Source organism: Hypanus sabinus, chromosome 16, assembly GCF_030144855.1.
Source record: "Hypanus sabinus isolate sHypSab1 chromosome 16, sHypSab1.hap1, whole genome shotgun sequence".
In the NCBI taxonomy this organism is placed as follows: domain Eukaryota; kingdom Metazoa; phylum Chordata; class Chondrichthyes; order Myliobatiformes; family Dasyatidae; genus Hypanus; species Hypanus sabinus.
This window is the reverse complement of record NC_082721.1, coordinates 25,163,166-25,179,596: the sequence shown is the minus strand read 5'-3', so window position 1 is coordinate 25,179,596 and position 16,431 is coordinate 25,163,166. Positions and strand designations below refer to the sequence as shown.

General features: G+C 45.1%; 1 protein-coding gene across 4 annotated transcripts in view; it reads left to right on the top strand.

Annotated features, from left to right (window-relative positions):
• Positions 1 to 16,211, top strand: part of LOC132406106 (proteinase-activated receptor 3-like) — a 32,921-nt gene extending 16,710 nt beyond the window's left edge. Inside the window, exons 2-3 of one of the 4 annotated variants that reach the window (XM_059991331.1) lie at positions 12,542 to 13,205; positions 13,563 to 16,211. In XM_059991331.1, the coding sequence (XP_059847314.1) occupies positions 12,542 to 13,205; positions 13,563 to 13,668 (770 nt within the window). In that variant the 3' untranslated portion in view covers positions 13,669 to 16,211. Of the gene's footprint in view, positions 1 to 12,541 lie in introns of all 4 variants that reach the window. The other 3 variants (XM_059991330.1, XM_059991333.1, XM_059991329.1) reach the window with 3 other exon arrangements.
• Positions 16,212 to 16,431: the final 220 nt, after the last annotated feature.

The window sequence follows — 16,431 nt, the reverse complement described above, 5'->3', positions numbered from 1 at the left end:
TTACGTCAAGCATAAACACAGCCAGATAATTGTAATCTGCCTTGAATGGTTGTGGGGCAAATATTAACCAGGAGCTTAGGAGGGAAACCCTTGTGCTTACTCAAATGTCCTGCTGCAGACATAATGGTCACAATAACCCATTCTCCAGCTGGAGAAACAAGAGATTCTGCGGTTACTAGAAATCAGCAAGTTGGGCCCACATCTGTGGAAAGGAATCAACAGCTGACGTTTCAGGCCAAGACCCTTCATCAGCCTGAAATGTTGGCAGTTTCTTCCTCTCCATGGATGCAGCCCGACTTGCTGAGTTCCTCAAGTGTGTTGCGTGTGCTGTTCCTTCAGTTGTAAGGTTGAGTGTCAAGCAGCTAATGCTTAGAAATTTGAACCGCTACTGAGTATGAATTGAGTTAAAATTCCAGAAATTTGCTGAAAATCCCATTTTGGGGCAAAAAAGTGTTTGGGTGAGACTCGACATTAAAATGTTTTAGTCGTGAACAACAGGCTGGAATTAGCAGAAGTGCATACACGGGACAATCTTGGGTACTAACTCCAACAGGAAATTGCAGCGCAGGCTTTTCCTTCCTGCTGCTTGGTGGGAATGTAAATTTTCCATCACACCCTTGAGTCATCAAAAAGGAAAAACTCCACTGCTTGGCCCAGACCAGACTCAAAGTAAACATACTGAAAATTTGTTTGTGATGTGTAGACATATTCAGCAATTACTCTTTACATAAATAGTGCCTTGTTATTTTCTCATATTTATTACAGCACTGCATGACCGGAAAAGATATGTCATGTCGAGCCCTGCTGCTCACTGTTTCTAATGCAGTTTAGTTTCTATCTCAAGCTGTATGATGGTTAGAGTTAAATGGTCTTCAAAGGCTCAAAGGTTGGAAGGTTCTTTTATTATCAAAGTATGTATGCAGTTTTCAACTCTGAGATTCTTCCTCTCCAGGTAGCCACAAAACAAAGAAAACCATGGAAGTCAATTCAAAGAGAAACAGCAAACCTAACCCCGCACAAAGAACATAACGGCAACGCGATCATCAAACCCCCAAATGCCCCCAACCCCTGCACAACATTGCAGCAAGAGCATCGGCCACAAACCCCCTCCTCTACACGAAATGCAACATCGCCCCCCAAAATCCCCTCCCCAGCACAAAAACACAATAAGAATGACAACCCCCAAACCTCCCCCCCCAACAGACATTGAGAAAGAATAGGTGACAACACAGAATTTAAAAACCATAAGACTGATAAAGTCCATAGTCAAAATCCATAAACGCAGAACTTCAGTAACATCCTCTAACATCATGGAAAGAGAGCAACATGGCTCGAGTGCACAGACCTACCCTTGGGGCACAGCAATAGTCCACACAAGCTCCTTCTCTGACAGCAGAGTAGGCACTGAAACGTCGCTCGCCTTCCCATCCACCTTGATGTCTCAGTCTTCCTCGTCACTTTAATCAGCAAACAACTGGTGAAATGGAGTCGGTTATTGGCTCACATTTCCTCTCAAAGTTTCTTCGCCTCAAAGCCTCAAGGGTTTGAGCTCGAGCTCGCTTTCTGGAATCTACTCGGAGACAGCAAAGCACTGGATCACTCCATCGGTCTCCAAATTGTAAATCATAGGCTCTAACAGTCCCAGAAAGACATTTAGTATGAAAAACAGACGTAAAAGAAGTGAAATAGTTTTGTGGTCTATCCAGAAGACGTCCACCAAGGGAGCATTGTATACAGGCACCATCTTGACTGGAAGACCAGTATGTTTCTGCAAGAATCAATATCACACACCTCCAGGCCAGGAAGAAAAAGAGTTAGATACAAAGAATGCTGCCTCTATACAGTCCCGTCAAATTGTTCCAGGAATAGGTGCTTTGCAAAGTCAAGGAGGCTTTGGAACTGAGCAAAACTAAAAAGAAACATAGACAAAATCCTGGAAGAACTCAGCAGGTCAGGCAGCATCTGTGGAAATGAATAAACTGTCGACATTTCAGGCTGAGACCCTTCTTCTGGACTGAGAAGGAAGGGGGAAAAGGAGGCTAGCTGGAAGATGGTAGGTGAAGCCAGGTTGGTGAGAAGGGACAAGGGCTGGAGAGGAAGGAATCTGATAGGAGAGGAGACTGGACCACAGGAGAAAGGGAAGGAGGAGACGGCTCAGGGCAAGTGAAAGTCAGGTCAGAAGAGGTAAAAGGTCAGAGTGGGGAATAGAAGAAAGTGGGGGCAGAGGATTCTTTTTTACCAGGAAGAGAGAAAAAAAATTGTTTTCCAACTATACTAATTGCACAGCAGAGGAAGAGCTGGAATTGAAGAGGAGAAAAGTGGAGTGAGGGGGGAAAATGAAGTGACTTAATATCTGACGAGCGGGGATCAAGAACCTTTATCGGCCCAAAACCTTCGAAGCTGCCTAAGTGAAAAAAAAGTTTATCTTTAAACCTTGATCTTTGTCGTGGGTGGTTTCAGTTGACGCAGATGAAGATACAAAACCTATTACCCATTTTAAGAGATTAATTTCTGCTCTGTGGGTTCTGAACTCACAAATGAGGCCAAGTGGTAGTGACGGACTCTGCTCATGCTATTTGCTACTATCATGGTCTCAGAGCTGGAGCGGGAAACCTTTATTCACTTCAGTGACTTCACCAGATGCTCGTTATATGACGCAGTTCTAATCCATCAAGTCCTCCTTATCTCTCTTTTCACAGGCTTAATTAGAAAATGAACATTCCTACACCAAATACTCTTATCTAATTGTTCTGGAGCTGACTTGTGCAGTTTGAACTGCAAGCACCAAACAGTTGACACCATTTCCTTTGTGCAAAGCTCACTTCAAAATTATGGTTTATCTATATTTACAGTGTTTCAATGGTGCAGGATAAACACTCGATGGGTATTTCATTAGGCACAGGAGTGGAACCCGGTGTGGCCTTCTGCACACCACTATCATAACGCATGCTTGTTTGACAGACAGACAGACGGACAGACATACCTTACTGATCCCGAGGGAAATTGGGTTTTGTTACAGTCGCACCAACCAAAAATAGTGCAGAAATATAGCAATATAAAACCATAAATAATTAAATAATAATAAGTAAATAATGCCAAGTGGAAATTAGTCCAGGACCAGCCTATTGGCTCAGGGTGTCTGACACTCCGAGGGAAGAGTTGTAAAATTTGATGGCCACAGGTAGGAATGACTTCCTATGACGCTCAGTGTTACATCTCGGTGGAACGAGTCTCTGGCTGAATGTACTCCTGTGCCTAACCAGTACATTATGGAGTGGATGGGAGCCATTGTCCAAGATGGCATTCAACTTGGACAGCATCCTCTTTTCAGACACCACTGTCAGAGAGTCCAGTACCACCCCCACAACATCACTGGCCTTATGAATGAGTTTGTTGATTCTGTTGGTGTCTGCTACCTCAACCTGCTGCCCCAGCACACAACAGCAAATGTGATAGCACTGGCCACCACAGCCTCGTAGAACATCCTCAGCATCGTCCGGCAGATGTTAAAGGACTTCAGTCTCCTCAGGAAATAGAGACGGCCCTGACCCTTCTTGTAGACAGCCTCAGTGTTCTTTGACCAGTCCAGTTTATTGTCAATTCGTATCCCCAGGTATTTGAAATCCTCCACCATGTACACACTGACCCCTTGGATGGAAACAGGGGTCACCGGTGCCTTAGCCCTCCTCAGGTCCACCACCAGCTCCTTAATCTTTTTCACATTAAGCTGCAGATGATTCTGCTCACACCATGTGACAAAGTTTCCCACCGTAGCCCTGTACTCCGCCTCATTTCCCTTGCTGATGCATCCAACTATGGCAGAGTCATCAGAAAACTTCTGAAGATGGCAAGACTCTGTGCAGTGGCTGAAGTCCGAGGTGTGGATGGTGAAGAGAAAGGGAAACACGATAGCCCCCTGTGGAGCCCAGTGCTGCTGACCACTCTGTCTGACACACAGTGTTGCAAGCGCACGTACTGTGGTCTGCCAGTCAGGTAATCAATAATCCATGACACCAGGGAAGCATCCACCTGCATCACTGTCAGCTTCTCACCCAGCAGAGCAGGGCGGATGGTGTTGAACGCACTGGAGAAGTCAAAAAACATAACCCTCACAGTGCTCGCCGGCTTGTCCAGGTGGGCGTAGACACGGTTCAGCAGGTAGACGACGGCATCCTCAACTCCTAATCGGGGCTGATAGGCGAACTGGAGGTTACTGTCGCTCTCCTGTCAGCTTGAACCACTCTGGCCACTCTCCACTGACCCCTCTCATTAGCAAATCAAGTTTAATTATCATTCAAACCATGCATAGATACAGCTGAACGAGGCAGTGTTCCTCTTCAAAACAGCAAGCAAACACTAAAAAAAATGCCATAATTCGATATCCAGCAAAGAAGCATTTTCACTGAAAGGAAAACCAGTATAGGTAGTCTAAGACCCTGAGCGACAATGTCCAGCAGTCACTGGCACAGCCTCCAGGCAGTGTGCAACTCAGCCTGTTGTTCCACCACTTGAACATGGGAGGGTAGCACCGACAGCGAGGCCAGGCCCCAACAAGGCATTTTCATCCACAGAGCTGCTGTTCACAGGATGTTTTATTTTAAATTTTTTGTGCCATAGTCTGTAAACTCTAGAGACTGTTGTGCTTGAAAATCCCAGCAGGCCAGCAGTTTCTGAGGTGCTCAAACCACCCTGTCTGGCTCTGACAATCATTCCGTGGTCAAAGTCACTCATCTGATGTTTCTTCCCCATTCTGGTGTTTGCTCTCAATAATAGCTCAATCTCTTAACCATGTCTGCATGCTTTTATGCATCGAGTTTCATCTCCAGGTAGTAGTGAATGGTGACATATACACTGAGTGCTGCTGCTATATCTTCTAAGAAGATATATAACTATATCATCTGCTGCTGTAGCCCATCCACTTCAAGGTTCATCGTGTCGTGCGTTCAGAGATGCTCTTCTGTCCACACTGTTGTAACCCGTGGCTATTTGAGTTACTGTCACCTTCCTGTCAACTTGAACCACCCTTGTCATTCTCCTTTCAATTGAGCTGATGGTTTTTTTTTATTTTTGCACCATTTTCTGTAAACTCTGGAGACTGCTGTGTGTGCAACTCCCTGGTCTGAGATATTCAAACCACTCCATTTGCCAGCAACAATCATTCCATGGTCAAAATCACTTAAGATCACATTTCTTCCCCATTCTGATGTTTTGTCTAAACAACAACTGAGCCCCCAGTGCATGCTTTAATGCATTAAGTTGCTGCGGCATGACTGGCTGATTTGATATTTGCAGTAACAAGCTAATATCTGGCCACTTTATTAGGTACCGGTGCAAACTATACAATTAATAATATGCCCACAATAGTTTACAGACTTAGATCAAACTTGCTACACATAGAATAAGGACATCATTATTCTATATTTGTGGTCAATTTTATGGTTAATATGTTTCTACTGGCCCATAAACCTATTATCTAAGGAATACACCTTACAACAACAATATGGTGCTGTTCTATTTGGGTAACTTTGAACACCTCCTTGAATTTCTCCCTCTACCCATCCATAATCTCTTCCCATTACAAAACTTGGAACATGGTGCCGGTTTCAGGCACCCAGCCTTTTGAGTGCAGTTATGTTTTTGAGGCTGGGGACGTTGTTGGGGAGTGGGGATCGATGGCGTTGGGTCACATCCTTCTAATAATGTGAAGGGTTCCTTGGTGAAAATATTGTTCCTGCCCTTTTGGGGTCCCTACTCTCATTCATGCGACATTCTAAGTAAAACTTATTATCCGAGTGCATACCTGTCACCAGATACAATCCTGGCATTCTTTATCCTGCAGGCATACTCAGCAAATCTGTAGAGTAGCAACTGTAACAGGATCAGTGAAAGAGCAAGAGCATAGAAGACGACAAACTGTTAAAATGCAGATATAAATACAAGGAGTGATTAATAAGTTCGTGGCCTAAGGTAGACGGAATCAATTTTAGAAAACCTAGCACATTTATTTTTCAACATAGTCCCCTTCTATATTTACACACTTCGTCCAGCGGTTGTGGAGCATACGGATCTTGGACCTCCAGAAAGTGTCCACAGCAGGGGTGATTGATAAGTTTGTGGCCTATGGTAGAAGCAGATGAGTAATACAGCTCTCGTTACATGCGCATGCAGTTCAACTCTGAGTGATTATGCAGAAGCTAATAACTCATCAGGGGTGATTGATAAGTTAGAAGGTGGAAGGAGATGAGTTAAGGAGCCAGAGAGCGTTTAAAGCATTGGAATCGGTTCATCGCTGTTTAAAGATATTCATTAATCATTTAGAGTTCCTTGTGTTTGTCTCAAGCGAGTCCCTCTTTGTAATGGGGGTCTCATGGCGTCTTCTGTTTAAACTTGTTCAGTTTATTTTGATATCTTCAGGGATTTTGTGCTACTTGTATTATCCAAGCGGATGCCTGATTAGTGCTAATCGCGGGGTCCTAGTCTTGAGCATGTGACTTCTCGCTGTGTCGCTCAGCTGAGCCACCGATGTTCTTTATGGAATTATTATGAACAAACTTCCATCACTGTCGCCACATCGAAGTGTGTCTTTCCTCTGCAATTGGGTTCTGACATTGACAGCTCACACTGTGACTGAAGGACCATGCCAAGTAATGGACACAGCGGAGGTTGGACAGCGGTGGCTGGAGGCAAAGGTGCTTTCTATGCTCAGTGCACGTCCCAAGTCTATGTTCAAGTGTCCCGAATCTACACTTCGAGTGGCCTGAGTCAATGATCCAGTGTTCGTTCTGAGTTTCTCCACTATCTGCTCTGAGCTTTTTAAGTTACAAGTACCCCGGTTCCCAGCTTTGGGGTCCCGTGACTCAGGCCTGCATAACAATTGAGTGCTTCAAGCAAGCTTATCAACAAAGTTCATTGGATTCAACAAATCAGCTTTCAAATCAATAGTATAAATTCCGGAGAAGCCGGCTCCAAGAGCTGATTCCTGGCGGGAGAGTGCAAACACACAACTAAAGTAACCCAATCAAGAGTAAGCTACCTTATATCTAACCTCTTGATGAAAGTCATGGTACAGACCATGAAAATTGAACTTTTATGTAACAATTAAAGCAGATCTACAGAGAAACAGATCAGTGATAGGAAGAGCCTCCTATGATGTCTCAGTCTGTAAAATTGAGTGTGCAGCCTTCTGTATCCTAATTGTCTCTGGAAAAAAGAATAGCGTAGAGTAAAACACTGAGCAAAATCCTTCCAGGATTCTTCCCTAAGTTTCAAATTTCATGTCTTCAAGGACTCAACTTTCAGGGTCCCCAGGTTTTTTCTCGGTCTCAAAGCTATTTCTGGGTCTCAAGATGTTCTCCCAGCCCAAGTGTCATGGCCCAAATTGTCAAGGTTCCATGGCCATCCAGGTTTCCCAAGGATTTTGCTCAAGGTTTCCAAGGCCCAAGGAAGGTTTCAAAGGTTTTTTCAATGTTCTCCCCCTCTCAAGAGCTTGAAAGCCTGCCTCTTAGGGCCCTGCTCGATGTTCCCTGGTCTGGCTTGAAGTTCCTCTCAAGGTTCCCTGGTCTCTCTGACTCTTGAGGTCCCTCTCGATTTCCCCATGCTGCCCTCTCAAATTCTCCATGTCTCTCTCTCGAGCACTCCTGGTCTCTCTCTCAATCTCCCAGGTCTCTTGAGTTGCCCCTGGATCTCAGGATTTCAGATCTCCCTGGGCCGTCAGATGCTGGCCATGGAGAGGGGATCCTCTCCGGGTCTCTGTGGTACACTGGAGACCACTGGGCTCTGAGGTTGTTAGAGCACATTATTGATTGTTGTTTAAAGACAGACGTTAGAGTTCCTTGGGCTTTTCTCAAGCGACTCGCCCTTTGTAATGCAGTCTCCCGGCGCCTTCTGTTTAACCTTGTTAAGTTTGATTTGATAGACTCAGGGATTCTGAGTTACTTGCATTATTGAATCGAATGCTGATCGCAGGGTCCTAGTTTGAGAACGTTACGTCTCACGGTGTCCCTCCCACAAGCCACCGATGTCCGCCGTCTCTTTGCCGGAGTCGGCCGTTCCACCACACTCGGGTTGCAATATTGCCAGCACACAACCGTGACTGGTTAGCTTCACTCCAGCAGGAATAGTGAAGTGTTGCACCCTGGCACTAAGGGCTGAATAAAATGAGGGCAGTGCAGTAATGGCAGCATCAGGTATGGCACTATGACAGCGCCAAAGACCTGTCAATCCTGCCACTGCCTGTAAGGAATTTGTAGCTTCTCCCCGTGACACAGTCCTCCTGATGCTCTGGTTTCCAAAGAGATGATGAGTTGATCGGTAACAAGGCTGTAATTGGGAATTCTGGGCCCGTTGGACTAGAAGGCCTGTTACCGTGGCTATCTCTCTACATAAAATAAATACAAAATGTCATGCCAATGATGCACAATAGTTTGATGCCAGTCTGCACTGAGATCAGGACTGTTCCCATAGTTTACATTCACAGCTTACAGACGTTATGAAGCAAAAGTAGGTTTAGCCACACAAGGGGCGGTGGATGGGAGCAGTTCTCCACAACCAGGGAGGTGTGACACCATCGTGCCCCCCTACAATATTTCTCCTCATCCTCACTGGGACCTCATTGCCAAGGCCAGCAATTGTCCCAGAAATGACCCGTTGGCTGGTCAAAGGCTGGTCAGAGACGGTGCTTCTTGCGCCAGTCCGGTGTGCAGAGGCTGAGGGACCGGAGGAAGTCTCCACGCCCACCCCATAGGAAAGTGATAGCCACAGGTTTGGAAGTACTTTCCACAAGGAGGCTAAAACAGGCAGCCTCAACACCGGATGCAACAATGCGAAGGTAGGAAATCTCTCAGTCCTCGTGTGGTGAGCTTTCTGCCAGAACCCATAACGTTCTGGGTGAATAAGTTAATTGGCTCCTATGTTGAGGGGAATATATTGGCATGAGTCATTTCAGCTCTATTCCTGGAGTGGCACAGGAGCGTAGTGGTTAGCACAATGCTTTGCAATACAGGCAAGCCAGGTTCAAGTCCCGTCACTGCCTGTACAGAGTTTGTATGTTCTCTCCATGACCACGTGGGTTTCTTCCCATAGTCCAAAGACGTACTGGTTGTAAATTGCCCCATGATTAGGTTAGGATTAAATTGGGGTTTCTGGGCAGCACAGCTCGAAGGGCTGAATGGTCCTAGTCTGTGCTATATCTCAATAAATAAATAAACTGCATTCAGTCAGCAATCTTGAGGCCAAGGGACCCTTGCTGATTACTCGCTCCACTTGATCATTCTGCTGTGTCTTCTGAACACGTACGTCACAGGCAGAGCATGTCGTTTAAAGAAACATCTTCCATCAATAGTAACAAAATCCTCAGGGAGGCTTTTGTTCATCCGAAGACGTGGGATCATTGTGGCACCCGGTGCTGCCAGGAGTCATTGGAGAAGTTAAGGGAACAGGTCGGTCTGTTTTCTCTGATCAACATCTGGTGCAGATTTCCTTTTCAGCTGCAGTGTCTTTGCCTGAAGGAGAAGGGGCTGCCTCTGAGTTTCTCAGCCTTAGATCTTGCAGCGTCTCAGTGGAGCCCGTGGAGCTGGAGCTCTGAGTGGGCAATGGCTTGGCGTAGGTGAAGCTCGTTCTGCTGTGCTGGTGGGTGGGGTCCGTGCACCGCCATTTCAGCAGCTGACAGCCAGAAGACCAACTATTCCAGAATTTGTTCTGACGTGGACTGACTGGAGAATGTAGAGAGACTGTGGTGGGCAGGATTCACAATCTTCTCCTGTCAAGACCTACACAGTATTTGAACTGAATTGAATTTTGGATTATTGTCATTTAGAAACCACAACTGCAATGCAGTTAAAAAATGAAACAACGTTCCTCCAGAATGATGTCACAAAAAGCACATGACAAAACAGACTACACCAGAAAATCCACATAACGTTTGGCAATCCCCAAATCGAGAGTCCGGAGAGGCTGCTGCGTATTAATATCACGCTACCATCTTTGCGCGCTCCCTAGAAAGGAGCTTCAAAACCACCAGACAAAACAAGACTACCCAGACACACCAAGTCAGGAGACCAACTCTACCACCCAACAAACCAAAAACTAAAGCTACAAGACCTACACAAAACCACGTAGTTACAACATTGCAAACAATACCATAATTAATAAAAAACAGACCATGGTCACATTAAAATAGTCCAAAGATGTTAAAAGATTATAAGTTCAAAAGAAACCAACACTCAGTTTCCACTAGTCTTCAGGGTCCCGATAGACTCGTCATCCCACGCAGACGGCAGAAGGGAACACCCCCGCTATGGACTTACACGGTGCCATTGGACCTAGCCTCGCAGACACAGCACACAGCGAAAACGCCCCGACCACAGCGGACTCCGAGTCCGTCAAACCTCCGAGCCTCCGACCATCCCCTCCAGCACAGCCTCTCTGAGCACCATCCTCTGCCGAGTGCACTACGACGCCCCCGCCACCAGCCACCGGCAACGTGACCCCGAGGACTGGGGGCCTGTTCTTCCCAGCAGAGACCCGGACCTCACAGCAGCAGCAGCAACGAAGGAGGTCTTCCTGGAGATCTCCAGATGTTCCTCCGTGCTCCCATGTCCGTTTTTCATCCGATTAGGATTGTGCACGGCACCCCACTTAACAAATAACAGATATCAACTCCAGAGAGGCCGCTGCAAACTGTGTCACACCGCCATCTGGAAGATGGTATTTCACCATAGTTTCAATTAAAAAAACTAAGAACAGGAGTAGGGCATTTGGCTCCCCCAAAATGCTCCATCATTCAAAAACATGTGACATGATCGTAACCTTAATTTTGAATCCTCATCTACCTGAGGTCAGTCTTCACCACTTGTTTATTAAGATTCTCTCTACCTCTACAGTAAAAAGATATTCAAAGATGCAGCTTCCGCAGCCCTTTGAAACAGTGAGTTGCAAAGATGAACTTTTTTAAAAATCACCTTTTTTCTATCTTATTTTTAAACTCCAATCTCTGTTTCTGGATCTCCCACAAGAATCCTCCTCTTTCCATCCACTCCTTCAAGATTCTCCAGGATCCTACATGCAAGCTTTGCATGCGATTACAGGAAGGAAGTGAAGACTTTGGAAAGATATTCATCACAAGGCTGTCTGGATTAGAGGGTCTGAGCTATAAGGAGATAAACATGGGTTATTTTCTCCGGATCGTTAAAGGCTGAGAGAAGACTGGATAGAAGCTGATAAAGTTATGAGAGGCATGGACAGGGTAGACAGAGTCTCTTTTTCCCAGGGTAGAAATGTCAAGTCTTTGGAGGACATTGGAGAGGGACAATGTTTAAAGGGGATGTGTTGGGTAAGTACTTTACACGTGGAGTGGCAGTGCCTGATACGGAATGCCAGGAAAATGGTGATAAGAGATATTTAAAAGGCTGTTAGATGGACACATGAATAAGGAGGGGATAGATCGTGAGTAGGCAGAAGAGATTTAATTTAATTTAGCATTATGTTTGACGTGGACTTCATGTGCAAGTCCTGTTGTGCTGTTCTGCGTTCCGTGTTCTACGTTCTATAATAGACTGTCTATTATAATTATTCAGTAATAGACTAAGACAACTGCGCTGCTCCAAAGGGTGTTGTATGAGGTCATTCTTACCCTCGACCATTAGGCTCTATAATGAGTCAACCTACAGCCGGGGAAGTGATGACTCCCTCCTGGTAGGTTGTTTACCAGACCCAGCTATCATGGACACCCTGTGTAACACTGTAAAATACTACCATCACTTCTTATCTGGATAGCGTGAATGTGCACACGTTACTGTATAATATTGCGGCAATTCTTGCACTACCATCTTGTCAGTGTGAGCTTGAGAAATCTTGTGCACAGATAATCAGCCAGAAGTAGAATACACTCATAATGATTCCAGATTCTGCATAATTTAGACTGCAGCTTGCCCTCCACCTGCTGTCTATATTTCCTTATGATATTGAAGGAGGCCATTCATCCTATTGAACCTATGTTGGCTCACAGAACAATCTTATCAATCCCACTTCCACATTTATTTCACTTCTCCTCTTTCTCCCACACAGAAATCCCTAAATCCCTTAATCCCACCTCACTACACTCACCCCTACCAGGAGCAATTTAGAGCAGCTGATTAAGCTAACATTTTTTCTTTTTGGTGGGGGGGGGGGGGTGGTTTATTGGAGAAAAGCAGCACACCTAGCAGAAACCCAGGTTTGGAGAGACAATTTTGCTCAAGGATAGTATGAGAGGTCAAATCACACCCCTGTCACTTAAGCTTTAAGGCAGAAGCACACTGAATTGTCCTGCTTGATAAATCCTGGTGACATCATGCACATTTTATTCCATATCTGTACTTTAATCTTCAGCTTTATTTTATATAATTTTTTATTCATTATAATTATTAAATACTGTTGATTTTGGTCAACAAATCACAGCAAATTCTGAATACGTGCTGATGTGTATGGTGAATGAAGTTGATCCTTGATTTCAGTTACCAATGCAATAACAATGAATTCCCCTCTCCTTTGCTTTCTTCTTTAGATTACAACGATATTACTACCATTGTTTCAAAGGTCAAAGCTGAAACACGTTTAGTACCAAGCGTGGGCGACATCATGAAAGGATTTAAAGCCAAACTACTCAGAGTAAATGGCTCCAATGAGACGATCTACCATGTGAATAAGACAGTCAAAAAGCAGCTCACTGGTCTCACCACAACAGTTACCATCCCAGGCCTCTATTTCTTAGTGTTTGCCATTGGGCTCCCTGCCAATGGGCTAGGACTCTGGGTACTGGCAACAAAAATCAGAAAATTGCCTTCCACCATCTTCCTGATCAGCCTGGCATCTGCAGACCTCCTCCTGATCCTGACGTTACCGTTCAAAATCTCCTACCACCTTCTGGGCAACAACTGGGTCTTCGGCGAAGCCCTGTGCCGGACGATGACGGCCTTCTTCTACGGGAACATGTACTGCTCCATCCTGCTCCTCACCGTCATCAGCATCGACCGATACTTTGCCCTCGTCTATCCTTTCACCTCCCGGCAGTTCAGGGACAACACATTTGCCATCAGCGTCTGCTCCGTGATCTGGGTAATCGCCACGCTCCTGGTTCTGCCATTTCTCTTCAGGGAGCAGTTGATCAGCATCCACGACCTGAACATTACGACCTGCCATGATGTGTTGCCGGTGGATAGTCAGGCTGGGTATTTCTTCTACTACTTTGTATGTTTGGTTATCATGGGATTTTTGATCCCATGCTGTATCACTGTTTTTTGCTATGGTTCTGTAATCAAAACTTTAATAGTCAATGAGAAGAGTTACGTGCATGCTGCAATAGTCACTTTCCTGATTTTACTGGTGTATGTTGGGTGCTTCGCTCCCAGCAATATCATCCTCCTAATTCACCACTCAGAGTACCACCTTACCAAGGAGAGTGAGCTCTACATTTATTACATGGTCTGCATGGTTGTCAGTAGCTCCAGCAGCTGCATTGACCCTTTCATTTACTATTACATTTCTGATGAATTTAGGGTTAAGGTGATGCGTGTAATTTGCTGCAGGAAGGAGCAGCGAGGCGTGCTTTCTGGGAGGACCACCCAGGAGCTCCTGAACACTCACACCTACTCCTCACACTCCAGAGCTAAGATGTCTGTGGAAGACGCCTGATTCCGTGCAGGACCGGGAGGGAATTCAAAGACCCAAAGGAAGAAATCGATCTGCTGACGATGAACTGAAAAATACATCGTCAGCACTGCATGCTTTCAGCATCATATCAGCAATGGAATTGAAAACGGACCAGATTCTGTTGGTTCAGATTAATTTAGCAGATTATGTTTTTTGTTCTCAGATATCACCTATATAGAATTTTGAAAACCAGAATTTATGTTTCCTTCAGTATTGTTGTATTGTTTACAAAGTAGCAGGAATGAAAGTGAGTTGGTGACTTCCCCTCCAGACCACAGCACCTTTCAGAACACAGCTCCCTCCTGCCAGATTTAGCCGCACTGCACTTTTCTCCATAGCTGCCACACTATGTTCTGTTTTCCTTTATACTTCCTCAATGTATGGCCTGATCTGACTGGCTGGTATGCTCCATAAACAGCTTCTCACTGCATTTACATGTGACACTAGCAAAACCCGACCAATATGGTGTCTCACTCTGAAAACGCCGGGGGAACTCAGCAGGCCAGGCAGCATCTGTGGAGAGGAATAAATAGTCGACACTTCAGGCCAAGACCCTTCACCACGATGCCTCTCCATAGGCACTGCCGGACCACCAGAACTTTGCCTGCGTTGCTCTGGGTTTCCAGCATCGTCTCACTCCACTCCTTGGTCAGTTCACTTCAGATGCTCTGGTTCTGGATTACCCTGAGAAGTTCCTCATAGTCAGCCCTATTTTCTGGCTCTGATATTTTGTATACTTAAATCAAATTCCCCCACTACTTCCTCAACTCCTAGAAATCAAGCCCAGTTTATCCAGTCTCCTCTCATAACAGAAACACACAATCCCAGGGCAACATTGTGGTGAATCTGCCCTCCAGTATAAGCACTTTGTTCTAATAGTGTAGAAATGAGAATTACACAAAGTACTCCAGTCTTGGCTTAAGCAATGCTTTGCATGGTTGTGTGATCATCTCCCTGTTTTATATTCAAAGCCTTATTAAAAAGACAGGCACCTCACACTGCTTTCTTGGCCATCTATCCACCTGGGCTGCTACCTTCAGGGATCCTCGTGCACCAAGGTCCTCCTCTTCCTCAATACCTCACAGGGCCCAGCTTCTTTAGCCCTCCAAAAGTGCTTCTTATTTATCAGAATTAAATTCTGTCTGTCATTGTTTGGCCCATCTCAGAAACTCATCTGTATTATCCAATAGCCTTAAAATTACCATCCTCACTCTCTGTGCCACCACCAAATTTGGTGTCACTAATCATACCTTCCCTACCATAATCCTAATAACTAATGTAAATAATAAACTAAGGATTTCCAGGTCAACCCTGTGGTACGTTGTTGGTTGAAGGCTCCCACAAGTAAACCTGAAGGTAGCAGCCTACTGCCTGTCCCCACAGGTATATTTAATGTATATTTAAACTTGTGTTAAAATGTAAACACTGTATCTGACACAAACCTGTGCAACAAATAAAAACAGATCATATAGATGCCTTTTGTGAGCATATAAGTGAGTAATTGAAGTCTTCTTCTTCTGAGGCAGCCTCTGCTTGGGGCATCTGCTGGATGATGTCAGGAGGTTGAGGTGAAACACTCTTTCAGTCGCCTGTGCAGGGTATCTGTATGTCCCTGACACTGGTATTGAAGCTGTCAGCATCACCCTGAATCCACCTCCTCTGGTTTGAGCACTCAAGTGTTTGACATTCACAAGGGTTGCTGTACGTGTCGCATTTCCTCAAGGAAGAGTCGCGGGGTAATGATGCAGCTCTATAAAACTCTAGTTAGGCCACACTTGGAGTACTGTGTCCAGTTCTGGTCGCCTCACTATAGGAAGGATGTGGAAGCATTGGAAAGGGTACAGAAGAGATTTACCAGGATACTGCCTGGTTTAGAGAGTATGCATTATGATCAGAGATTAAGGGAGCTAGGGCTTTACTCTCTGGAGAGAAGGAGGATGAGAAGAGACATGATAGAGGTATACAAGATATTAAGAGGAATAGAGTGGACAGCCAGTGCCTCTTCCCCAGGGCACCACTGCTCAGTACAAGAGGACATGGCTTTAAGGTAAGGGGAGGGAAGTTCAAGGGGGATATTAGAGGAAGATTTTTCATTCAGAGAGTGGCTGCCTGAGTCAGTGGTGGAGGTAGATACACTAGTGAAATTTAAGAGACTACTAGACAGGTATATGGAGGAATTTAAGGTGGGGGGTATTGGAGTATAAAAGTTGAGATTGTTTGCTGTGTAACCAAAACTATGTAGTCAGCTTTGAAACTTGCTATTTGCTATGCATGTACCCAATTTGGTAGGAGAATGAAATATTAAGAATGTAGAAGACAATGGTGTGTTAATGAGAGGTAGCTAAGAGATGTAGATTAGAACATGATTGTCAATGGGTAGAAACAATAGTGGCGGATGTACTTGTGAGACGCAACTGTAGACCGATTGGATACACTAATGCAACTAAACCAGGAAATTGCTATAAAAAATGCTATGCCCAAGGATCGGTGGGCAATCAGCGACTAGCTCAATGACTGTCTCAGCTTTGATTTGCAAATTAAAGTTTAACCCTTCTTGAAGAAACTTCTGCATCTCCTGGTCATTTGTGGGGCACGAGAAACCATGACGGGTTATATGGGAGGCAGGGTTTGAGGGTCAGCACAGCATTGTGGGCCGAAGGGCCTGTAATGTGCTGTGCTGAATCTATGTTTTATGTTCTATGTTCTAAATTCAGAGAACTTGGATTGTGTTCTTTGTCCGCCTCT